The sequence below is a fragment of the Etheostoma spectabile genome, chromosome 19, assembly GCF_008692095.1.
Source record: "Etheostoma spectabile isolate EspeVRDwgs_2016 chromosome 19, UIUC_Espe_1.0, whole genome shotgun sequence".
Lineage (NCBI taxonomy): Eukaryota > Metazoa > Chordata > Actinopteri > Perciformes > Percidae > Etheostoma > Etheostoma spectabile.
The window spans coordinates 17,608,981-17,636,441 of record NC_045751.1 but is presented as its reverse complement, the minus strand read 5'-3'; the positions used below and the strand labels follow the sequence as shown (position 1 = coordinate 17,636,441).

The 27,461-nt window shown below is 41.1% G+C and overlaps 1 protein-coding gene across 7 annotated transcripts in view; it reads left to right on the top strand.

Annotated features, from left to right (window-relative positions):
* nrxn2b (neurexin 2b) overlaps positions 1–27,461 on the top strand; it is a 743,906-nt gene that overhangs the window by 674,469 nt on the left and 41,976 nt on the right. For all 7 annotated transcript variants that reach the window (XM_032544413.1, XM_032544414.1, XM_032544412.1 and 4 more), the window contains one exon: positions 19,814–19,985. In XM_032544413.1, the coding sequence (XP_032400304.1) occupies positions 19,814–19,985 (172 nt within the window). The remainder of the gene's footprint in view (positions 1–19,813; positions 19,986–27,461) is intronic.

The window sequence follows — 27,461 nt, the reverse complement described above, 5'->3', positions numbered from 1 at the left end:
TGATATGCGGGCTGGACCAAAATTTGCGAGGGCCCGGATTTGGCCCGCAGACCTTGAGGTTGACACATGTGGTAAGGCATTAACCTCGAATGGTTTGGGTTGCAATGCTAGTTTTCGTATAGTGAGTATAACTCTAGGTTTACCATCCAAAAGTGACCATGTATACAATAGAGAAGCAAGCAGGTGTTCCGACACGGAAGCAAAGCGATGTACTGCTGTGGCCAGGGCCACACAGCAAAACATGTTTTCGCCACTAAAAAAAAAAGCACACCTAAAATAAGTGTACGCTAAATTTAGAATATTTTCACTGCTTTATCTTGCTGTCAGATGGCACTTTACAACTAGGAACTCAAGCTGTTTTATTCATCTATACTCTCTTCATAGCCACCCGACTCTTTTGATGAAAAGTGTAATTTGACCTTACAGAACACGGGAGTTGCTGGTTTACCGCTGCCTCCGTTGGTTAGATTGTTGTGTTACTTTGTGATTTTGGTGAATCCAAACTAACTCTCTAAATCACCACAGTCACACAATAACACAAACAAACCAACCGATGGAGGCAGCTGTAGAGCAGCAACACTACTAGGTAAATTTACTGTTTTTGTCAAAGGAGCTTTAAATAGAGCATAAATATCGGCATAAGTTTCCTTCAGAAAAGGCTGTCCGAAAGCAAGATAAAATATAAAAATATTCTAAATATAGCGTACATTTAAACTATTAACTATTGTATGTGTGGCAACCGCCATCCGCTGTAGGTAATACACTGACTCATCAATGGTAGAAGAAGTATTCAGATTATTTAAGTAAAAGTACTAATCCCACATTGTAAAAAAAATACTCTGTCCTGCTTTGAAAATGTTACTTCAGTAAAAGTATATAAAAGTATCATCATGAAAAAATGCTTTAAGTATTAAAAGTAAAAGTACTCAATCCAGAAAAATCTTCACATTTGTGAAACTGGAAATGATCTAAACCATTCTGTGTTCTAATGATTTTAGCTACTTGTAGGCCATTATATTGTTGGGTAGATTAATTTATAATAAAACATTGTATTTTATAAAATTTATAAATAATTATAAATGTGTTTTGTCTGCAAAGATCTGAATGTGTAAAGTAATTAGTAACTTAGGCTCTGAATGTAGTGGAGTAAAAAGTACAATATTGATCACTGAAATGTAGTGATAGTGAAGTAGAAAGCAGCATGAAAAGAAAAGACTCAAGGAAAGTACAAGGAGCTCAAATTTGTACTCAAGTACAGTACTTGAGTAAATGTAATTAGTAACATTCCACCACTCCTGACTATGGATAAGTTCCTCATACAATCCCACTTCAAAAACTCTAAAACTATTCGCTGGTAGGAATGGGAATCTTGTAGTCTTTACCTAAATGTTCAGATGCTGGGTTTCAAAACCATTTGGTAGTGTTGCGGTGTCATGCAGAAAAAAAGGTGGAACAGGACTTTCACCTGGATGCCACCTCCCATGTGAGATTGGCAGTCATTTTGATCATTAGGACTGAGAGAAGGTGACTCCTGTGAAGTGATGAACAGTGTAAGCAGTGCACCATCACAGACCAGACTTGTACAAATTTACCCAAAAACCTCCAAGGAAAGAAAAGAGAGAAAGAAAATGGATGTCTGTGTGCAGCGCATTGTATTTTCAAGCAAATCAATTGCACAAATAGGATTCACACAGAGTGAAAGACTGTTTTCGAATTGATTTGGTGTATCTGACTCATTAGGTTGAAGGAGGCTTGAAGCTGCTTTGTAGCCTATTTTTGGTTCTGGTTGTTGGGGCTTTTCTGGTTTAAAAATGTTTGGCCTGGCGTGCTCCAACAAGCTGAAGATCTGTTGAAGAGCTCCAACAAGCTCTTCAGCAGATGAGCCCAGCAACCCGAGGTAACAGTTCTGGCTCTAATGGCGCTTACCCACTGCTAGTATCAGCTCGGCTCGGCTCGGCTTGACTCGGTCACGTTGGCCCGTCCTCCTTTTTCCATTGCAGATTTAGTACCCCGTACGAATCACAGAGAGGGAGATAGAGTGACGCTGCCCGGAGGAAGCCCGGGGCCCCCGTCTGGAGCCAGGCCCAGACGGAGGGATGGATAGAGATTAAATACCTTGAGGCAAATGTTGCTGGTTGTTATAGCAACGCTGCAGGAAACTGATGTGACCTAACACACACAGAGCGTTGAAGGTGTGTTGTTTTTGATTATCGGCATGTGGCTGTGTGCCACAGTGAGAATTCAAATTTTGTTTCAAAAGAAGCTGGAGGCAGCGGGAAAAAAAACCAAAAAATGGCGGGTTTGTTCAGGACACCCCACCGTCTGTCGCTAGCAATGATGATGCAGTGATTAGTGACGATTCTCTACCAACTTTTGGTATCGCCTCAGCTTGCTTGGAACCTCGACTGAGGTGGTACTAATTAAAGTTCCTGTTAGCAGGTACCAGGGACTTTTTTCATAATGGAAAACCAAAAAAGGCGAGTAGAGTGGGGGCTAGTCGAGCATGTACCATGTAGTGGAAAAACACCATAAGAGACGTGCGTGGGGCTGAAGGTGGCCTAGCAAACTTGACTATGATATGAATTAGCATCTCTTGAGTAGGGTTGGGTATCGTTTGGATTTTTACGATGCTGAACCGGTACTTTTAAAACAATTCTGATTCCTAAAACAGTTCTTAAAAAACTGAAAAATGGCATCAAAGAAAGGCTCCGTTATAGAGGTTTTTTTTTAATTGGAAATTGTTTAAATAGTAGCTTACATTTACGGTAGCTAGCTAATGGTGGACTACAGAGAAAGTGTGACATTTTTACGTCCATTTTGAAGCGACAGAGGGAAAACATTTCAGTCGACACATTAAGTGGAACCGAAATGTGGAACCAAACGTTTCGTTCTAATCCGGTCCGATTCTTACGGTTGCGTGTACTGGAACTGGGTTTTGGTACCCAACCCTACTCAGCAGTTACCACATTGGCCAGCTAAGGACAGAATACTTGACACATTTAATATAATGCGCGCGCACACACACACACACACACACACAGTATGAATGAAGTACTTGTAAGCAGTACTTAAGTAAAAAGTACAAGTATCTTACCAGGAAATAACTTTGGTAGTAGTTAAAGTCTCTTTTTAGAATGAGTAAATATTTTAAAGTATCTGATATGTACTGTACTATTAAAAGTAACTTTCTGATATTAATGTACTTAATTATCAGAAGGAAAAGTAAAAACTTTGATTATGAACTTTATTGTGGCTTCCTTGTGTTGAAGCATAATATTCAGGGTTTCCACGTCCTTGTTAAACATTACATTCAAAGTCTGACATTGACAAAGAGAGAAACAGATACAGAATTTTCATTTTTTTATGAATCGTTTACTCCAACATAGGAAAACATTTTATGCAAGTAAGGAGTAACGAAGATGCTTAGGGCAAATGTATCAGAGTAATAGTATACATTTTATTCAGGAAATGTAGTGAAGTAAAAGTAAAAGTTTCCAGAAATATCAATAATGAAGTGAAGTACAGATACATGAACATTCTACTTAGTAGAGTAACAAAGTATTTGCACTTATTTACAACACTGCATACACACACACACACCAAATGAATGAACACCTGTACGACACAGTAGTTAAATGTATTTCTGCTTCCAACCTAAGATGGCATAGTTTCAATCAAACACTGCTTATGTACACCTCTTTTATTTTCTGGTCTCTCTGGTTTTAAACATTGAGGCAACATGACATGAATGACAATGATCCAGATTTGAAAAAATCGATTTCCTTCAGCCTTGATCATATCTGTTTTTTTTCCACCTCAGCAAAGCATAAAAAACCTTTTGCAAAAATGTATTTTTCTTTGCAATTTGAAAACTGTGCACACAAGAAAAGACAAGAGGGTCAATTTTAGACCATTCTGCAAACTCTGAATTCCGTTGAAAGACATGTTTCTTTTTTTAAGCCCAAAGCTAGTCGTCAGTGTTGTAGTCAAGACCACCTGAACTGAGACCAAGGCTGTGTCTCAAATCGCGCACTTCCCTTAGTGCACTTACAGAAGACACTTCGTGCAAACGTACATCTTGCATAGTGCGTAAATTTTGACAGATGAGTGTTGTCTCAATCGCGCACTTCCATGTGCACTTACCGGAAATGACGATCACAATTCATCCCTTCTTTTCTGTACATTGGGAATTCACCTCGGGAGAGCGTTCCAGTCTGCTATTGTGTTTCGCGAAAAATTATTCTGCTTTGTTTTTGATATTTTAACAAAAAAAAAAGTGATATATTTGCTCCGTGTCACGCCAGGATGACGATTGCAACACACCGCGTCATGTCACCCCCATTAGCTGAAAACAGTACACACAACTGTATCGTAATATTCGTTCTTGTTACTGCACTCTTAATTCATTATATACCTATTCTTTGCAGTCCACTCTTTTATGTATATGTATGTTTCTGCTCTAAAAAATAAGTAAAATAATATTCATTCATTACGTTACTGTTCATTTAATGCTCAACGGTTTCATGAGGACATTGTGGCCCAGAGATAAGACTGTTGTTATGAAGCATTAACCATACAACTTACCTAATAGACAAACCATCATACATCTTTATATAAGTGTATTTTTGTTCTAAATGGTCTTCATACAGTGACAATACAATAGAGAAAGCAGAGGTAACAGAATGACATTAAATAGACCCATTCCTTTATTTCATTATTGCTTGCTACGTCATGCAACGTGTAATACAAAAGATAACAAAGTTATACTTTTAATATAATTTTATTTAAAAATGTGCTTGTAGTTCTGCAGGCTCGCCCCAGGCCGTAGCTAGTCTGATGGGGACAGGGACGAGGGGGGGATTCCGACTCTCCAGGGGATCCTTCTACGGTCTGTGGCCATCGGTGCCCCTAAAGACAGCTCTATTCTGTGTCCTGAAGAGACGGGTTATACAGGATAATCATCAGGTGGAGGCAGTATAAACAGTATATACATAGGTGGAGGCAGTATAAACAGTATATACACATAGGGGAGGCAGTATAAACAGTATATACATCAGGTGGAGGCGTATAAACAGTATATACACATCAGGTGGAGGCAGTATATACAGGATTACATCAGGTGGAGGCAGTAACAGCAGAACGTTTTAACTTAGCGTTACGCTACTGTTAAGTTCCCGGCAGACAATCAGCTGATCGCTATTTGCTGAGCTAACGCTCACAACAGATTATGAACACTTGTAAGATCAACACATCTAACACTAAAATGTCTACAATGGGACGAAAGTTTAACACAAACAACAGTATACTACAAACCATGTAACGTTAGCTTATAACTTATTTGCTATATGTTAAACTGCCGCTGTTAGTTAGCTAAGGTTGGCTTGCTAGCACGTCAAATTACGAGACTAATAAACGTTAATTCATGGTTAAAAATTATTATCGACTGTAAAATAACCAAATATCATTTACAAGGGGCTTATATGTATAGCAAAAAGACTCACGTTCAACTTTGTATTGCTCCGTTGGTCTCGCTATCGCGTCTTCGGCCGCCGCTATCAAGTTTTTCAACGGTTGTTAGCTCGCCCCTTCCGCTACGTAGCCAGATGGCGACCGTTGAGTGTGGAAAGTGTCATCGGTCCGCATCAACTGTTGGACGTTTTGAGTGCACCATCCGGGTACTTTAAGTGCACTGCATTTGACGCACTTCGACAATGTGAACGCACTATGTACTCAAATAGTTAGTATTTAGTACAGAAGTGCGCGATTTGAGACACAGCCCAAGTCATGCCATGATAAAATGTGGAGAATGCTAACCATAGTCACTCCTCAAATTCATTCATTAACCTCTTTTTATTGCCATAAGTGCAACATGAGAAATGCCTTAATTAATAATAATAATCAAAAAGGCTGTTGTGTTCTTGACCTGTCTTGAAATAAAATCCAGAGTCCTCTTCATCTGAGACCGAGAGAAAAAATGTGGTTGATTCCGAGACCGAGATATTGAAGAGGTGGTCTATGGAGTACTACTACATTGCTAGCTGTTTTATTTTTATCTTCCAACAATGTTAGCTCATGGAAACTACGGTTTGATATCAGATAAAGATCATGGCTATGGCAAATAAAGTATGGTTATGCCACTTAAAATAATTGGTTAAGATTAGGAGGAAGGTTCTGGTTAATAACGAAGCAAACTTGACTTGGCGCTCCAGTCTGCTTCATGGAAGTCAGACATGCTACACGCCCATCCACACAGGCTTACTTTCTCCCTCCCTACAAAAAGAACAATTCGTCCTGAATGGCGGAAATTAGGTGCAAAATAGTCCAATATGAACATGATCCCAAAAAATACAGCTGGAAACATAACTAGCGTCACCAAGAAGTGAACATTATAAGCTTTACGAATGTATTGTTTAGTACCGGCCTGTTTGATTGGATTGCACAGGGGCCAATAATGAAATACAAACACTGATGTAGAAAGACACGCACCAGAAACGGATTATGGTATCAGATTTATCCCTCAGCCAGTGATTTGCTTGAAAACACTGTGTGCCCAGTGGTTAACCAGCATTCAGCTCTACGGCAGCGCAGGGAAGACAGGAAGGGAATGAAAGGACAACAAGGCGGATGGCCGGGGACGGAGAAATGGATTGGGTTCGCTTTATCCGTGTTTGCACAGTTTAGCGCAGGGCAAATATTAGCCAGTGTGCTCGGCAGCCGTTCTTCTCTACTGGGCTTCGCCCTCACGCCCCTGCCCGCAGAGACTAAACGGCAAAAAAAAAAAAGAACAGGGAGAGGGAGACAGGAAGAGAATTAATGGGAGTGAAGCGGCTATCGAGGTAACAAATGGAAAGAGAAGCAAAAGGCAGGTAAAAGAAATGGAACAGAGATCAGATGGAGGGGAATAAAGAGAGTAAGAGAAAGTAGGAGCTAGAAAGAGGGCATGCTGTCTGTGTTCCAGATCAGACGTGACACTTTGATGGAAGCAAAGCAGGGCACTTATTTTCTTACTTTCAGACTTCTGTTTTGACTTCTACTGAAAGCGCTTTTCCACAGTACAGGAACCATTCACACACATTCATACATTGTGGCTGAGGCTGCTGTACAAGGTGCCACCTGCTCATCAGATAAACACTCACATTTACATCTATTTTAGATACATTTATCGGGGGCAACTCAGTGTTCAGTGTTTTGCTACCACTGAGCCACAGCCGCCCGTTAAGTCTGTCAAAAGCACACACTCTACTGTACAATATGTACCATTGCTGTTTTCAAGCGATGGAGGTTTGGAACCGCTGAGGAGGACAGAGAGGTAGAGAAATAAAGAAAAGCAAACCGATTCATGCTCTTGTTATGTCTTTGCGGCGCTGTTCTGCAGAGGAGAGAGAGTGCGATCGAGCAGTGGGGCAAAAAAAATGAGGTTGCAAGGACAGAGAGCGGTGAGGAGCCAAAAAAAACAATAGAGACAGAAAACACTTTGCTCTTGATTTTGTCCGAAGGTCACAGTCATTCCTTTTAATTTTGGCCGGCTGCCTGCCTCACTTCTCCTCAATAGAGAGGGACAGGCCGCTCCACAACACACACACTAAAACAAACAGTAATACACACGTCTTGCCCATAGCGACACACTAAGTCACAAAGTGTAAAACTCCCATTTCTGCTTTTTCTTGCAGTGTCCACATGACAAATTGTATGTGCAAACTGTAGATGAAAAGCCATCTCCTTTGCTGTCTGTTGTATGTCTGTCTCGGCCCCTGGACTATAGAAACTACACTTTTAAGGGTAGAGATATTCCCGGATCCACTGGGTTAGTTTTGTCTGAGGCTTGTCCTGGGATCCAAGTCATGCCAAATGTAGTTTTGCAATGCCAGACCTTCCTTCACGGGGCAGTGGAGGAGGGTCTGGCTAGTCCCACACAGCATTCCGGGATGGGAGAAACACTTGCTATGGTTTGTTGGCATTTCTTTAAACCAATCATAGTCATCTTGGGCAGTGCTAAGCACTGGACAGAGCCACGATGCCTCTGCAAAATATCCTTGGGAAGGAACTTGTTTTGGTGGAACGTGTGAACGTTCAATAGTTCAATAGTTCAATAGTTTTTTTTGTGCAACGGAAAACTCAGATTGGACAGATAGTCTAGCTAGCTGTCTGGATTTATCCTGCAGAGATCAGAGGAGCAGTTAACTACAGTCCTCAAAAATTCACCAGAGTTTAGAATAACAACACAAAGAAAGAGGAAGGAGACGGACATCCGGTTTAAAATAAAGACATCCGGCGGAATTTCAAGCAGCAGCTGAAAAATCTCTGAAGTGGAATTGTGAATATAGCAAATGATATGGAGTCTTATCAGGTTGACTAAGGTCGTCCTTTATTGCTACGGGTCTCAGGTCTGTGTGTTTATGTGTCACTTGGGTGAACCTCCACTGATCAGGCGTGTGTGGGAAATGAACAATTTTAGATTGTAGATTATTTAGTGCTTCAGGTATTAATTCTGGGGAAGTCTGAGCTTTGTCAGATGTGTGTTAACAGTCAACTAAGAGACAAAAGAGATCAAAGTTCCATATGATTAAAGGGCCATGTTAACCAAGAGATGGTTAAGGGCTAACACCAGGGGGTGAGGGGGTAGTTACAACACATCAAAGGTTATTGTGAAGTACATTAACATGACTTGTGATCTCAGGAAGGGCTCCGAAAATCCATGTTGTAAAATGCCAGACTGAATCAAACGTTGGCATGCGGTCAGCATTTGTTGCTTTGTCTCACTTGATGACATTTAAGACAAGACATTCTGAGAGATCTTCTCTCCATGCAGCTTGAAGTAAAGACATGATTCATCACAGGTGTTTATTGATCCAAGGGTGGAATTCACAAGCTAGCTGCCAAGTCAAACTTCCAGTATTATTTTGGTAAAACTTAAAAGTAATGCAGAAGTAGTGTAACACATTACAATTCAGAGACAGTGATATTGTAATGTAACTAATTACTTTCAAATGACAGTAACTAATAATCTATAATGTATTACATTTTGGAAGTAACTTGCCTAGCACTGCTGGCGACTATGTAATGTCTTTTGAAGAATTCTTTCCACACAGTGTAGCATTAATCATCGTAGAGGAGAAATGTGGGCTGTCTGGGTCATTGTGGATCAGGTCTAATTATCTTCTGGTCTATTTCAGTCCGGATATGACTGTTACTGGGTCACTTTTGGAGCAGGTCTCTTGTTTTTTTATTTTATGAATTTTTGCACATCGGTTTCTTCATCGCTCTGTCAGAAATCTTGGAAGAACTCTACAGTGGTTTGCCTACAGGGCATGTATGGAACTTTGTTTTGGTAACAAATTTAATAACATTAACATGCAATATATAATGTTGGAATAAAATGTTATTTTTAATTCAGAATTAAATGATTAAGAAAGTACTCGAAGACCATCTTAACAATTGGTTACACTTTACTTGAAGGTATCTACATAAGAGTGTCATTAACATTTCAAAACAAGTCATAAACGTTTGACATAAATCTTTTAGTAAGTGTTATTCGGTTTTGTCATGACAAGTTATGGTTAGGGTTAGGGACTGTCATGACAGTGGCATGTGTTCATGACAGTGTCATGTCACTCTTATGTAGATACCTTCAAGTAAAGTGTTACCTAACAATTTAGTAGAACATTACCAGAGTTTCATTCCATCTGTGACTCCAAAATATTTCAATTTTAATCAAGGTCTCAATTTAGATAAGCCTCATGTTGATGACAATTTATTCATGCATTGATACATTTTTGTTAGCCTAATTCCAGCGTGCCACATAATTAACCCATACAATGTCAGAAAGGATTATTATTGTACAAAGCTACTAAACAAAAGACAGATTAAGCAGAGTAGCCAAGGACTCCGCTATCTCATTTCACAGTTTGCTGACTAGATTTATGCTGCCAGACAGGAATGATCTACAAAACTATTTTGTTTTTAAGTTGATTTACCTTTCTTTGTCAGCCTCAGGAGCATTCTGGGTATCAACTCGTTATCTTAGATCACTCCCAAGAGCACGTGGATCAATTGGAGGTCTGCCAAACCCATGGTAGCAACTACAGTCAACAGTAATGAACCTCTGGGGAGTAAAAGAGCTGTTGATGAGGGCAGATTAGAAAATAGAGAAAAAAAAGAATGGAGGAAATCCGAAAGTAAGGCAGTAGCCATTCCCTGCTGAAGAAAGTCAAAAATTGATTTTGAGGCTTGTATTGTTCTAATAGGCAGCAAAGACTGAATTACTAGTATGGTTCCGCTTGATCAGTATTTATTGCTAAGACAGTAGGTCAAAACGAGAAGGGCAGCCAGAGAGCGCAGACCTCGGCCAAGGCCAAATGCCCTATCTCGCATTGTTAACCAATGTGAATTGATTGCAAAATGATTTGGATCCGCTCTAACAATGAATGGGTTCTATCTTGATCCACTTTACCCCTTTCCACTAAGTTTCACAAAAATCTAAAAAAACAATTTTTTCCGTTATCCTGCTAACAGACAGACAGACAGACAGACAGAAAGACAAACAAACCAAACCCTTGCCAAAGGTCACATAAGGAAACACTATACCTGATAATTTCTGATACTTTTATAACACTGATTAAATGCAATTCTGTCATTAATTAATGCTCCACTTTGTCCCTAGCAATGTAGTCATCATAATTAGGTTTGGTGGCAGATGCAGGGATTATGGCTTATCTTATCATTTAGTGAATTAATTGATTTATTATGTGGAGCTGTTGAAAGCAGGATAATTCATAACAAAATAAGAGTTGAAAAGGATACAATGATGTGGATGGGAACTTTGGTGGACTTGTAAGCCTCTTTGTGCCTCCCTACCCTTTTTTTTATACCCATACTTCTTTTGTTTACCTCCACTTGTTACTGTTTCTTACGTCAAATCATTGGATTGCTACTTCTCTGTTATCCCTCATGCTTGTGTGCTTTGTCTATCCTGCCTATTCTTCCTCTCGCTTTCATCTCCTCCACCCTTCATCCATATCTGGTTAGTGATTGTAAGAGATCTTTGAGATGACACATCCTCGCGCTATGAAATGTCAGGTGACCAAGAACACACTACTTGTCTGCTGAATGTGCAAATAGGCAGCTATTTCCTAACATGTAGGCGTTATGTATTACATTATGTGTAAATGTTGTGTTGACCTGATTGGCCAAACATGCTGTTAATGCAGGTTTAAGCACATTTTTGGACTGAAATCAATTAATTTCAATGGAACGGCTGCACTCAGGGGATATTTGCTCACAGCTAATCTGTTCGATGCTTTCATGTAGCGTTCATCTCAATGAACCGATGAACATTCAAATGTTCAATTTATACACACAAAGGCCAGCAGTAGACGGTGCACAGTTTCAATTGTTCTTCAGACACACAGCAACAACGCCCCACTTCATGCTTTGCCCCATCACACAGGGAAATACACAAATCCCCTGTGTGTGTGTGTGTGTTTGTTTAATTGTATTTATGTATCCAACAGCTCTCTGCAGCTTTGTAAACAAGGCCGTGGTGTGTGTGGTGGGGCTCAGCGTAACCTCATTCAAGGACGCTTTCATTTTTGCGTGTGTGTGTGTGTGTCAGGCGGGATTCAAACCTACAGGTCTGATGGTCATTGTGCTGAAGGACTCCATCCATCAGCGGTCTCAGTGGTGCAGATCATAATGGAATCATGCCCATATGTACAGTATGGATGTGTATATTTGTGTTTACGTCCTGAGATTGGATTCTGACGTTGAGTAAATGAGAAGTTTTGGTGCTAGGTGACAACATAATCAGGATTATAGAGGATGATGTTTTGGCTGATTTATATTTCCCCTGCTCTTCTTTTTTAGCTGCTTCTCTCTGCAGTATTTTGGCTTGCTGCCAAGTGTGTACTCCGGGACAAATGGGCAAGCCCAGTGTGAGTCATGCTCACATGGGAGATTCAGAAGCATACACACACATATATACACACACACCACGACATTTTTCAGTGAGATTCGAGTCTACGTCAGAGCGGCCATTCAACGTTTTGAGAGAAGGAAAGAAGAAATGCGACTACTATTGCAAAGAAAGGAAAGAATTGAGGGGAAGGAAAGGGAGATAAAGTGCTATAAAGATGAGAAGATGGTGGAGAGTGGGGGGTAACTTTTCAAGGTGAATGCTAAAGATCGTGGCAAACACATACAAATGAGTTGGCTGAGCAGAAACTGAGAGAAGGTGTGTAAAATGAAGCCAAGTGTATTCTTGCTGCACACTGTTTTGTCCTCTTTTTCTCCCTCTCACCCAAGTCAAAACAACACACATGCAGCTCTGAGCGTGTGTGTCATTTGAGGTAAATGTTGAGTGAGGAAGGCATGACATCTGAGCACCAGATAACAGTATTCCTGATCCAAAATGACTTATGGCCATTAGTCTTTTCTCCTCTTTCTGTCTCACACACTCTGAAGACGTGAGGTGAACGGACAGTGGGTAATTTAGCCAGTGAAGAGTCTGCGCGTTACGCAACAGCCTATTTCTCCTTACATAACGCTGCAGTTTCAGAGTGGAAGATCAGCCCCGCTATACTGTTTCCCTTGTAGCAGATGCCACAGCCAATCTCTTCTCGCAGGCATTATGCATACATGCCGACAAGCTGATTAGCCGTATAGAGTCGGAATTACCCTCCGACCAGAGATGCAGAGATGCCATATGATGGTATATTGGGCTCAGTTGCAGAAGCCTGTGGGGTGGAAACATTTTCACCAATATTAATCTGCAAATTGCACATAAAGAGTAGCATTAGAGCAGGCATATGAAATGCGTGCTGTAACACTGTATGAAATATTTAGCTGGCTTACACCACGTGGAAGTGTCAGATGTGTGTGTGTGTGTGTAGGGGGGGGATTGATTGCTTTTCGTTGGGCATCCAGTAAAATTGTATTTATCAGTCATTTCTCTATCCATGCCGCTCCACTTGCTGATTCATGAGCTAATAAATACTGCAGCTGGGCATTCTTATGCTAGTACGTCGAGTTAGGCTCAAGCAGATACAGGCTGTGATAGATCATTATTGGGGAAATGAGAAGGAGGCTGATGAATAGTTTGCATTTCCACCACCCGTGGGGCTATTAATATGAAATCTGTCAAACCGAATCACAGGCGTCAGCAAATTCCCTGGTCAACCACGTTTCTGGGCCGCTTGTTGAGGTGCGTTGATGCAGCAAAAATGCAAAGTACCTTGACTGATTTATACAGCTGTATCTGTCAGAGTGTTGCTGAATTCTGCCCCCCCCCACCCCTTCCAGTCAATCCAGTGGTTGCTTCTTTGTTGTTCCTCTGTTGTTTTCTCTTTCTAATCCCCCTGTTTGGTGCTCATGTATCAGATCTGAGAGGGAAATGCAAATAAATCAAGAAGAAGAAGACGTGAAGCTGTAGGGGTGCTAGAGAAGAATCACGATTGAGCTGTCTGTAAAGAAATTAAACCGAGAATTAAAATCCTTCAAAAAAAAAATGCATTTCCCCAGTTTACTATTCCCCCCCTCTTAATTGACTAGCAGTGTGCATAGCAAAGAGCGAGCGGGATCTTGACATCTTCAAAAGGAGCTTTGATCTCAAAGCACCGTGAGGCCCCAGAGGATCATCAAGGTTTCCCTCTGTCCTTTTATCACACAGTGTTTCTCTCGGCCCCTGTGCTCCCCCTTCCTCTCCTGCTCGGTCTGATCAGCGAGAGCTCTCTGAGACTGCCTTATAATACCGATACAGACAACTGCAGCCTTGTTTTGGCGCCGCCTCATTCCCATTCGGCTCTCGCCAACGGCGCTTACCTCGACGCACTCTCGCAAGCTGCAAGGTCATGTTGAAATATTTGAAATACGCTTTATAGATTCCCAGGGCTGCTCCTTCTCGTCCGCCGCACAGAATTCCAAAACCAATTTTTCTTTGTCTTATAGAAACAGGACAGGAGAGACTAATGAGAGGATTACACAAATTTTTTTTCCCCCAGCAGCTTAGCTCTGCGAGAAGCTGCTGATGTAAAAAAAACAAAAACATAATTTTTGTTGTTGTACCAAGATCTTATATGTTTGACAAGGACAGCAAGTTTGTGCTTGGGATATTAGAATATTATTTAGGAGGCTAAGTTTTTCGGAGAGTTTTTCTTAACACTAGAACTGTCGTATACGACGCCATGATGGCGCAGTGGATATAACACATGCCTTTGGTGTGGAAGATCTGAAATTACTTCCCACTGCGATACATCAACCAATGTGTCTTTGAGCAAGACACACAACGCCTAGTTGCTCCAGAGGTGTGCGACCTCTGATATATAGCAATTGTAAGTTGCTTTGGATGAAAGCGTCAGCTGAATGACATGTAATGTAATGTAAAAGTTTTGCAGTTTCTGCACATGTCTATAGTCATAATGATGGAATAACATTAAGAAAACCAAATAAACGGGTTGTTGGTGTTGTTTAAAACGCGCCTTTAGTCACCAGACGTAGCAGCGATTAACGTTGGTACTTTCCTCCGCCTCTAAGCACAATAATTGACACATTTGCATGATTGCCATGCACTACAATGAGTGGGACACAGAAACCCATGTGCATGCCAATATTCATTCACATGCACTTATGATGCACCATATTCAGCAACCCAGTAAGCAGTTTTGGTTTGTCTTCGCATTCTACATAAAATACAAATATCTAAAACCTTTTGTCAACATGGACATGCTACACATCATTAGATCGGTTAGATTATCCGTGTTTTAAACGTTCAGTTCATTTCACAGAAAATATGATCAACAAAGCATGATTCCCTCAGATGTACCCGAACAGTAAACATAAGAGACGAGAAAACATAGTAATTCCCTACCCTTTGAACCGGCTGGATACTGTAAACATGGGTCCATTCCTGTCGTGTTTATATTCCTCTAAATCTTAAAGAGGAACTGAACTGGAATTTGAATAATGGTGATATAACAGATGTATTTTATTTCTTCTCACTGGTACTATTATTAAAATGGGTGAATTTGTTAAAAGGGGTAAAATGGCAAGTTGAAAGTGTTGTTTTTGTAACATGGGCGCCGCCATGTTGGAATTCCACAATCTACTACGTCACTGGCATGGTAAGCTACTCCGTGGCTAACTAGCACTAGCAGCGCAGCCATAGGAACACCATACAAAGATGCTAGCGGACATATGGCTGGGGAAACGGAAAGAAAGACGTCTAGGGGGTCATACTGTATTGCCCCTGGCTGCAGTAAGGAGATGTACAGGGCTAAGGCAGCTGGGGTTACGACACATTTCCACAGGCTACCTTTGACAAGGAAAAAAACAGTCCTCAACTTATGGCTAGCAGCTAGCTGCCTTAAAACGGGCTAGCCCTCCGACAGCCCCTGGATTTTGAGTCTGTAGCATTTTTTAGCGATAGACTATTTGGAAAGCTGTGCTTCTGATACAACAGCGTCACTGGTGAGGTTAAGTCCAACAGACTGAAACCTGAGGCCTGCAGGCTCCAATGCAAGGCAGACCAATAGACCACCGGCAAGTAACACCCCCGATGCTACCTGCCGCAGACCGGGCGCTGAAACGCTCACGGCAGGCAGAGAACAGAGAGGGAGTATGTTTACCTGTTATCAGCATACTATCTACCGATGAAAATAATTAAAAAGCTCTTTCATAGCTCATTGTTTCTTTCAAGTTAGCTATTCTATAAATAAATAATTAAAATAATACCTTTTTCCTTTCCTGTACAGTTACGGTGCGTACGCTTGTTTTTGTGACTTTGCTGCCTTCTACATGCCCCACCTTGTTACAGTGCGGCTCAGTTGGAAAATTGGGCGTAGTAGAACTTTCAAATCTCATGTTAGCTTTTAGCACTGACTTAATGTAGTAGGGCTCTATGGAGTCTATAGCTTTTTGGAAATTCTTAATTCCACAATTCCATCCATTATATGCATTGACTGTAAATACTAATAATATAGTAGTGTGTATATATAGTATCTCTAAGAGACAAAGGAGCATTGCTAGTGTTAACTAAACTTGATGCAACAATGATTTTGGTTGAAGTTTCTCATTCCAGTCTGTAGGCATTATTGTTTAGGCTCCGCCAAGCTGAGTGTTAACCCTCCTGTTGTTGTAAAATAAATGATCAGTTCACTACTTTCATTGTTATCCTTTTTTATTTCATAGCATTTGAAAAAAAAAAACGTAAAAATGTTGGAAAAAGATAAAGCGCAGAATAAAATCGACAAAAACATTGGAAATGGTGACAAAAAATTGGGAAAAAGGGACAAAAAGTTTAGAAAAGCTTCAAAAACATCAGTAAAAGCAACAAAACTGTTGACAAAAATGACCAAAACGCTGAATAAAAAGTTTTGTATTTTAAAACCCAACAAGACAATACAAGGGTTAACTGACTGCAAGTTATGTGTAGTAGTGTGTGCAGTAGCCTGCATCAGACGCCATATTGATATCAGCGTGACAGTGGCTCTCCGTGGTTGGATAACTTGGCTACTGTTGCACTTTTTTAACATACATAAAGTTAGCAAACACCAGGAAAACACAGAGCAGAGCAAGCCCCCGACCTCACAGCAGCTGCAACCGGGAATTCAACCCAGGTTGGTAAGCTTGCTAGCGGCTTTGTTGTTAGTTAGCTAAGAGTTTGTTAGCTTTTAAAGTTACCAGTTAGCTAACTTTAGCCTGCTTAATGTTAACGCTAACGTTAACGAGTCAGAAGCCAACGTTTGCATTTAGTTACAATGAGCGAGTTGACAATAGCGTTACGTTCATACTTGTCACTGATGTTACCACTTAACGTTTCTTACTTAACGTTACCCCTCTTTGTCCCCTAGGGGACATAGGGCTGCAAAGAGATTTCTCCATTGCATCTGTCCCTGGGCAACATGCTGCCCACCTCCCTGTGACAGATGCATCTTGTCTAGCAGCTCCTCCAACTTTTAGAAACACCAGCTAGCAAGACCCAAAAAAGCCCAACTTCTTCTTAAGGACAGCACTGTTGCCAACTTGGCCTTTGTTTGTTGTGTGACTGATTCACCTCTAGTCTCTAATCTTTTCAGATTAATTTAAATATAAAGGTTGATGATTGATCATATAATCATTTTCAAAACATTCAAAACTGTTGCTGTGTTTTTTTCTGTTTCAAAAGGCAGTACTAAATAACACATTAAAATCTAGAGTGTTCATGTAATTTCATACATTAGCAGTGAAATAAATTAATGATGAATAATTGTGATAATTGTGAAAACCGTGATTATTTTTCAGACTATAACCATGCCAACAAAATCTATAATTGTTGCATCGCTACCCCCTAACATGGAGGAGCCATGAGCCGCTGTCTTCCTCAGGCACTTGAGGTGTAATCATATTTAATTAAAATGTTTCATATCACATATCATAAGGCAGAGCTCGTTCCCTTCAGCCCAAAGTGGACCCCCTACCTACGCCACTGATTGACCCACAGAAAGAAAAATAAGTGCTAACCTCGGGATAAAAGAGCAAAATGTAACATTCTTGCCCCTGACATTAACCGACAGCTGAAGCAGATTAAGGGCTGCTAAGCAGTAGTTTAGGAGCTGTGGTGTTTAAAGAGCAGCCAGAGCTTATTGTCAGTTACCTATCAGTCCCTTCATTTCAATGTTGCAGGCTTGACTGCTCCTAGTCATTCAAAGTGTTTTTTTTTGTTCCTTCAGTTTCTAGAGATATGTTCGCTTAAGGGAAATGGCCATTAAAATGTCATTACTGCTACACTAAAATCATTTTTTGAAAAGCACTGGTTCCCAGCGGCTTCCCACCATAATGGGCTCGATACATTCCGTCAGCACCGGGAAGAACCCTAATGTTGCGGAACACAAATGCTAATCTCTCTGTAAATATCACTCAAATTCATTCATTCCCCCCCTGCTTTTCAGTCATATTAGCATGTATTCCTTCTGCTTTGCCCTGGCAAATTGTATTAATTCTCCAGGCAAAGGTGTTATGATAATTCCAAGATTCTTAGTGTGTGGGCCGTAATGGAGATGATTCTGGTATTTTTTCTTCCTTCTCTACTATTTCTTCTTTGCTGCAGTATCTCAAAGGTATCAGTGATTCAATTTTCATTCATGTGCGCCTCCACTAATAACTCTCTGGCAGTATTCATAGTCATGTCTTAGAATCAATATTTGATTTAGGCATGCATGGGGAGAGAGAGCCAAAAGACTGCAAGGGTCAGTCCGTAACATGAATGAATTGATTAAGTGCCTAAGGAGCTGGAAGTACTTTGCTATGTGAGACGTTCTCTGGGAAATAAGATTGTCTGCAGAGCAGTCCATCAAGCTTCACTCAGAGCAACTCATCATGGTCTAACTAAGTTCACATAGGACAGTCCGTTTCCAGCTTCCACACTGATTCTTCTCGTTTATTATGACTGTTCAGTCTGTTATAGTCAGCTGATCCCTTTACGCCATTAATCATGGCCACCATTTGAGCATGCTCAATTAATACTCTAATGGAGGTTGTCATCAGTACTTGACCACACTGTACTGTGGCCTTGCCTGCTGTAACTACTTTACACAGCACCAAAGAGTGGTTAGGATGCTCATAAATTTGGCTGCGATTATACCGCTCATTAACTTACTGTACAACCTCTGCACTTATTTACTCAATTAACTTGCCATTTTCAAGTTCTGTTAACATTGGGATGTTTTATTTTCCTTTTTTAAATACTTAATCAGCCATGAATAATGGAGAACCGCTGGGAGCCAAAGCCGCCCGTTCACCTCTGAATATCACGGGTGCATGGAAGGTGGCAAAATAAATGCACATAGCTAATGAGAATCAATGAAGGTGTTTCTGCGGTTGGCCGATAGGATAGCAGTGTGCAAACTTGACCTCCCCCCAGTCACTGCTGTGGATTGTGGCAGTGCAGAACAAAACTGCGACAGCAGATTTACTGCCAGACAGAGAATTAGTATGTAATGGTTGCTGTCTGCTATGTACTCTGTTTCTCTCCCTCTCTCTCTCTCTCTCTCTCTCTCGCAGCGTTGTTCTGTGCCTCTCTGGCAGACTGTAACTCTGTAAATGACTTTGACCTTTCCTGGAACCGAGGACAGGAACCACAGAGAGGAGAGGAGAGAGATGGCGGGAGATGAGAGTAGAGTAGGCGGTTGACTGTAATAAACTCGAAGCAGTGGGCGGCTGTCAACACTAATAGATCGGAGAGGGGAGGGGGGTCACCAGGTTGATGAATACTAAAGGTGCCTGAGTCCTCAACAAGTTTTTTTTTTTTATTTAACCAGGCTGGTGCGTGTAAGATTTGATGCTCACAGCATCGTCACAGGAAATCACAGGCAGTGAGGGTCTTTTTGGTGACTCAAGGAAAATATAGTTAGCTTTCAGCGACAGGACAGCAAAGGAGCAACCTTATCATGTGTATAAGCAAGGCTTGATGACAGAAGTGTAGTTGTATCTCATTGTAGTACTAGTACAGTATGATTGCTTCAGTGTAATACATTCACAGACATAATGATAATGCTTTTCTTTTTTTTTTAGTAGGATCCCCTATATGGGATGCCATCTGGAACCTGGCTAGGCTGAACAGGGTATCTTGATGGTTTAAGATATAAAATAGAACATCAGCAACAAAAAGTGTTCCATATACCTCCCTAATATTTGGTTTTGTGTTTGTGTCAAATGTTTTTGCTATAGTAGAGTGGAACACCTTTCTACAACACCAAAGACATTTTTTTTCCAGTTACACTGACCTTTATTTCCTGTATGTTGGTGCCTACTTCTCATTATTGTCTCTGTCGTCCTCTGCCTATAGGAACGGGGAAAGATCAGCGTGATCTTCAACGTGGGAACAGACGACATAATCATCGAGGAGAGCGCAGTGATGGTGAGCGACGGCAAGTACCACGTGGTGCGATTCACGCGGAGCGGTGGCAACGCCACGTTACAGGTGGACAACCAGCCGGTCATCGAACGTTTTCCCTCAGGTAGGAACAAGGGCCGATCTGGGGGCCAATGGAGGGAGAGCGATATCAGTGTCGGATTTTAACCTTTTTGAGTATCGAATTCTTAGATAAACTGGGCAACACATTGGAGAGAGAAAGAAGGGGCTTCAGAAAACCAATGCTATTCATTCATTCTGAGTCCCATGTGCCACTACAAATGTTTTTTTTTTTTTTTTTATAGAGCAGTCTGTGAGGGCTCTGGTTTATTTATCACAACATTCATATTTAGAGCATACCTGCATTATTCGTGTACTTAAGGTTCTACAGGCCGCCTTTCCTCGAGGCAGGCAATCTCCCATCGAAGAGCATCCAGCTCTCAACAGTTAGTCAACCGTTGTAGCTCCTGGTACTGTGAAAGCCAAGTATTGAATCCAGGCCAGCAGAACGCAAACATACCATTCAGCTCTAGACCATTTTAAAATGGAGGGGCCAGGCTGAGGCCACATGCAATTTTAGAGGTGTTACATGCCACCAACCCTCCATAGGTTTGGTTCTACAAAAGACTAACGATTTATGTATTATAACAGTAAACACATGAATACTCATTCAGGGATTTATTTTATGTATCAGTGCACATCAATAATATCCCCTCTTTTGGATAAAGGTGGGGTTATAAAAGTACAGGCTTCATATTCAGGGGGCACTGGCCACCCTTCCCCCCCGAACCACCACTGCAGTCAGGCATGTTTGGTAAAAGTATATTTTTTGGGTCTGGATACAGAAAAAAAGAGACTTGACGTTGGGAAAGTGTATGGAGGTGTTTATGAGTCATGCCTCGGCTGCAGATGCACCATCATTTACACATACAGACTTAAAACAAAGGCAAACACCCGATGAGTCACTGCTGGGAGTGTATTTATTCCCTCACTAGTTGTTTAACCGTATTCATAGTATTCTATCATGGCCTGAATTATGAGGCTATTTTTGGTTGCGCAGAAGCTCTCAGTCAGTATCTCTCTCCATTGTGTTTCCCATTTTGGTTCATGGTTGTTCAAAGGAAGACATTTTGTGTTCCCGTCCTGAGTTTGCACTTTCGGTAAACACCTGGCTGAGCTGGGCTCTGTTGCCTGCCAGTGCTGGCTGTTAATGATCGCAGGTCAAAAAAAAACATTCATAAATGTACAACCATTTTTTTTCCCACCCATGTTTTTTGTTTTTTTTCACATTAGTGCTGTCCGACTTGTAAGCTCCATCCGCGCTGAAGTCAGTCGTCATTGTTTCATACAGCAGGAAGAGGGCTGCTAATGTGGCCATGATATTTACTCCGGTTGACATATAAAGCAATGGGACTGTGACATTCTCTGTCACAGCGGTGATCCCATATTTTGAGGCTTTGTTTTGGCATTGAGAGAAGTGCATTCTCTTTTTCATCCGTCAGCACAGCGAGGCCAGACCGAGGGGCATGCATCACAGTCAAAAGAGGACGCGCCGTGTGACAGTTCACTCTCTCCACTTGGTATTATGATGGAAATGCAGCCCTTTTCGCAATGGCACACGCTCCAAAGAGGAGCCTTCTTTCACAAACAATAGCACCAACCGCTCGGAAAATAAACAGCCTGTTAACACCGGCAAGTAATGGTCAATGGTCTAATCGCCGTTTCTCTGTTTAACCGCAATTAATTGTAGACATTAGCTAAAGTAATTGTTGATTTTATGTTTATTTGATGAAAATGATTCAATGTTTTCTGAAAACAAAGATGCATGGTTTACTTTATAGGCTGTGTATGTGTGTTATTAACAGTGTTGGGCAAGTTACCTCCAAAATGTAATACTCCCCTCTTTATCCACTATTTATAATATTTTGTATTATTAATCTGAATCTGCAAAGTAACAAAAGCTATAAAATAAATAATGAAGTAAGATGTGTGATAGGCTTGGGCTGGGAAATATGTTTATTTTCTGATATTTTTGACCAAATACCTCGATGTCGATACCGCAACAATATTGTAGTGTTGACTATTTGTGCTTTCACAAAATATTTACACATTGAGATTTTTGATAAATAATCATCAGTAATGTGGATATACCGACTAAGTGAGTAAAAGCAAATAATAGAACAGCTACAACAGTCTGGTAAGATCAGAAAATTACATCACTTTACTGTAAAACAGTCTTTAAAATCACACTTATGCCATGTCATGATATTACAATATCCAAAATCTAAGACAATATCTAGTCTCATATCCCAATATCGATACAATATCGATATATTGCCCAGCTCTACAATGGGCCTACTTTGATTCGGAATTGTGGCGGAGTAGATTTATGTAAGTAGGAGATAATAAAAATAGTTTTTCTGTGCCACAATGTTTCTTGTTGAGTTTGTCAAAAAAAAAAAACACCACTAAATTTCGGGTTAAAATGCGCTGTAAGTCGCGTGACTGACATTGTCTCGCGTATAATATTACCGAAATGTAATTAGTAATGCATTATATTACTGGGTTACAGCAAAAAGGAATATAAATATATATATTATATTCATTTAAAGCTTTATTGAAGACTTTGAAAAAGTTATACATAAATGAATATAGTTTTTAAAAATTAACTGAAAGAATCAATTCTATTGTTAATTGCTGTTATTGTTATGACAATTAATTAATTAATTAAACAGCAAGATTTGGAATTGTTACAGCTCTACCGGCAAGTGAATGTCATCATTCACATGTCGTGTTGCATTAGGAAACCATAACGTAATGCACAGCCCCATATTGTATTCCTTTTATCCCTCTTGCCTTCCGTCTCCTTTGCCGCGGTTGTTGTCTTTGTCAAACATTTCTTTCCTTTTCGCTTCATCAATTATTGAAGACTGTTATTTTGTGGTCGTTTGTTGAGTTTCGCGTTTGTCTACCGGGGGGCTCGTCTGAAGTTTTGTACTAGGATATGGGGCCCATGGAAAGGAAATGGATGAAGGAGACCGGGGGATGGGTGGGGGTGGGAGGATTGGAGGAGTTACTTTGTTGATGCGTAGAATAGACTAGCTTTGATTCATTTATGTGTGCTAGATGGAACTCAAAATTATTTTTGGGGCGCCTGCTTTGATTGGTGGCGTGGCGTCCTGGGGAAACAGAGATGTCACACATTAGGGAAAGCAAAACCTCCGATGGAGGCGAAGACACAAAAGGGCAGAGGAATACATAGGGGACAGAGTGAGTGAGGGATGGGGGGGGGGGGGGGGGGGGGGGGGGGGGGGGGGGGGAGGAGATGTGTAAAGAGAGAGAGAGTAAGGTAATATTTTGTGGAGAGGAGAAAGTAAAAAAATGGGAGCTCCCTCGTTGAATTAAGTTCCTGTGACCCAGATTGGAGATTTAAACATCTTCTAAATCTCTAAACAGAACAAAATACTACATACCCGCGACACATTCAGACCTACCCCAATTTCTTGATGCTTATATTATGTAACATCATCGCCATGCTGTCCCGGGGGAGCGCTGATCTTAAAATGTCAATGTAGCCAGATTTAGAATAAGATAGAACAAGCTATGATGAAAGATATCTCCAACAGGGCATTCTGAAGTGTTACGTTGAAGGTGCCAAATTTGTCTGGTTCCTGGAACAGAACAAGGAAGTGCAGTTCCCTGTGAAATCTCCCTCCCCAAAGGGACTGATGTGACCCACATCAGGCAGTCTCGTAGGGATGCCAATGCAGTTCTGAGCCCAGTCTGATCATACAGAGTCTATAGTCTATATCCCCAATGCTGCAAAACTTAAGACCCTCCTCCTCAGCGCTTTGGAAGAAGGTCTTGCAATGCAAGACTACATGCAGGATTTCCTCTCACGTAGACCATGGCCTAAGAACTGGTAAAGTCTCTAGAAGGATACAAGAGTGAATGTAAATCTGTCACCTCGCACAAAAAAAGAAAGCAAGAGGTGAGCTTTCTGTCTTTTTATATTTGTAAACAATATAATTAAGGTTTAGATTAGGAAGGGCTTGCGGTCTGGGCCTGCCAGCAGCGAGTTAATAAACAGGAAGTCATTGTAAGGTGATGATTCAGAGAGACAGGATGTTGACAGCAAACGTGGTCGCCACAGGTCAGGCACATTCAGAGGAAAAGCAACACATCTCCTGATGTCCCACAAAGTGATGTTTGTAGTCCTTAGGGTGTGTGTGTGTGTGTGTGTGTGTGTGTGTGTGTGTGTGTGTGTGTGTGTGTGCGCGCGCGCACATTTGATGGATAGAGAGCAGACAAAAAGTGTCACAGGAGCGGCCAGCCAGCTAATCCAGTGTGTCAGGTGTCCCCGGTGGGTCCCGCAGCAACAGTTATTGGCCCAGCCCACCTCCCACATTGTCAAAATGGCAGACCAGCCCAATAAAAACATCTCTGCGTCCCGCCGAGCACCTCGACCTGGCCAGAGATAAAATGGCAGATGTTAGTCGCAGCACCATACGGACTATAATTGTTTCCCATCCGACTGCCTTTATTTACTGGTTAACTGCTGTGAGGAAGGTAGCCCATGTGATGCAACTAATTGTTCCGTCTGCAATGGTTTATTTGCAATTTTATACCATGCCCTGAGAAATTTCTGATTTCCCATTTATGAATATGGCAAGTGACTACTCCAGTTATCATAAGTAACGCTTAACCCAGAAGAAACCACCCTCGTCTTTGCATCAGGGTATCTTCTACATACATTATTTCTCAATAACCTCATGGAACATTATAAAAGCATTAACTATTAACTAATAATCTCTAGAAATATATCTGCATGTGGATGTAGAATCTGTTGGAAACGGGAAAAGAGTTTATCCTAGGCGTTGGGGTTTTCCGTTTGGAGTCCCAGTGGTATTGACCAATCGTGTTTGAGCGGGCTCTGGATGCATGCAGGTAAGCAGTCCATGTGGACAGCAAAAAGAATCGAAAAACAAAAATGCAATCTCTGAACCCATCAGATATCATCTGATGACAATTTAGCTTATTTTTAGCTTATTTTTAAATGCATTGGCATTCATAAGCAGATATCTGTTTATATAGATTAGCCGAAATGTGGTCTGGACCTGGATCTGGTTCCTAATCGTACTGTAAACAATGACTGGCGCACAGAGGAGGAAGGATTAGCCCGAATATCCGCAGGCTACACCAGAACACCCAGAATACCCAGAATATTGGCCATTTCAAGATTGAAAGTGATAATGTGATAACTGTAGCACAAGTAGAGAAAGTCAGTGAGCTTAATATCCGGCATACAGAAGACTGTACAGGAAGTTTACCAGCATTAGCTACTTGTCATACTAGACCAAGTAAGATTTTAGTGATACAAGTGTATTGAATGGAATAATTGCTAATGAATTCAACTATCTATGTGAAAGTGGAAGAATGTCTAATTGCCTTTTTTCAAAAGTCGCATAGCCTCTCTTTAATGATAAGTTTGAAGTCTCTGTAACATTAGTCCCTGCCAGGTCTGGCTACTCCAAGTAGAATTCTGGGAATGGGAGGAAAGCGGGCTCTGGTTTAATGGCATTTCTTTAAACCAGTCAGAATTGTCATGGGCGGTGCTAAACACTGCACAGAGCTAATGCAAAATAGTCATGCAAGAGAAAACTCAGATTGGACAAATAGTATAGTTAGCTGTCTCATTTTACCCAGCAGAGCAGTTCACCGTAGTCCTCATAAATCCACAAATTTATAATTCCAACACAAAGGAAGCGGAAGGAACGGAAAATACATGCATCCAGCGAAATCTCCTGCAACACCGGAGCAATCCTGGAAGTGGAACGCAAAGGATATAGACTACTGTAACACTGACATTAAATGCTAATTCAAAAGATGTATTCTTTATGCTGTTGTATTTTTCCAAGAATTGACTTACTAATGATGCAGCAGAGACAGCGCTGAAGTGCATATCAGGAAACAATCAGTCAGCCAATATTGTATTATTTAATACCCAACAATCTACCAGAAATATCAATTCAAAAATGATCAGTATCTGCGTCCTAAAAAAAAGACATCTTCGTTAAATCATTAATATTATTATTATTATCATTATTATCATTTGGGGAATGGGGGGCCTGCTAAAGCATTAATCCCCATCAGAGCAAGGGAAGAAAAGCTTTGAGAAAATGTTCTGGAGTGGTGAAGCAAGGAGCGTGTGTGTGTGTGTATATGACTGTGTGAGGAGCAGTGCTGTAGTACTCAAGTCCAGTCTCAGTTTATTGTTTTCGACTTGTCTTGGACTACTTGGTATTTGCACTCAGACTTGTCTCAGACTCAGGGGCATAGCACACACATTGTGGGCCCTGTAGAAAGGCATTCTCTTAGGGTCTTTGCCTGCATCCACAGCTATTTCTTCCAGCATATTTTTGGGCCCTCCTCACATGAGGACCCTGGGTAGTCCCATTTCCACCCCCAGTCCGACACCCCTGCTCGATTTTGGACATTCGTCTCGCCTAATATTCTTGCTGTTCTCGATCAAGTCCAGCTATAAATGCTTTTTTACCAAAGTAACTCCTCCTTGTCCAGAATAATAGGTATTGGTTTGATTCAACTCTTTTTTTTTCTGTCTCATTTGGACTCTGTCTTGGCCAGTGGTGGAATGTAACAAAGTACTAATTTAAAAAAATTCCATTTTAGGTATATAATATATGGTTTATTGGTGAAGTAGCATTGATCAATTTGAGGAGGGGGTACATTTTCTCCCCACTGGGGATACAAATAATAGAGCAGACTAATCTCTGTAGACCAGAAAGGGGGAAATCCCACGCGTCTCCCCCGGAAACTCACCCTGCATACGTACATATACAGGCCCTTTATGAGCTTAAATACTGAACAGGTACTTTTGTTTGAAAGATGTGCACCTGTGAGTGTACATGAGGAGGTTGATTTGTCAATACCTCCTTTTGTCTCACACTCCCCCCTCCATCTCATCATTATCTTCTTTCTTTGCAAATTGCCTCACATCAACTTTTTTGTGATCTTAGTCATTCAGAGCCGATTATAACATTATGGTAAGAAGGGAGCTTTTGGAAAAAAATCCATCCATTTCCTGTGGGTTTATGCTACACTTGACATTTGGACGTCATTGTGGTGCCCCCTGCACTTTAGATAATCATTATGCATTTTACAACCCCAGTTATATTGTCACCACCGCAGCATATTGGCAAGGATTACCATATATTTGCCGCCTCATAACTGTGTCATTATGACCGAATGAGAGCACGCGGCTCGCGGTCTTTCTGCCACACTCGGTGGTTCTTTCTCCATTGGCAGTAGAGTATGAAGCTGTCACTTTACTGTCGTTTCTGAATTGGCTGCAGTGGAAATAGAAAAAGGAAGTGATGGGGGGGGGAAGATAGAGTAGAGTAAAAGCAGTAGTACTCTACAGCAAAGTGCTTGGGATGCCATTGCTGAAAAGATGATGGACTGGGGGAAAAGATGGCTAAAAAGAGGGAGAGTTAGAGAAGGAGAGGCTGGGTAGGAAAAAAGAGAGGGAGAGATAGAGAATAAGAGACTCAGTAGAAGTAAA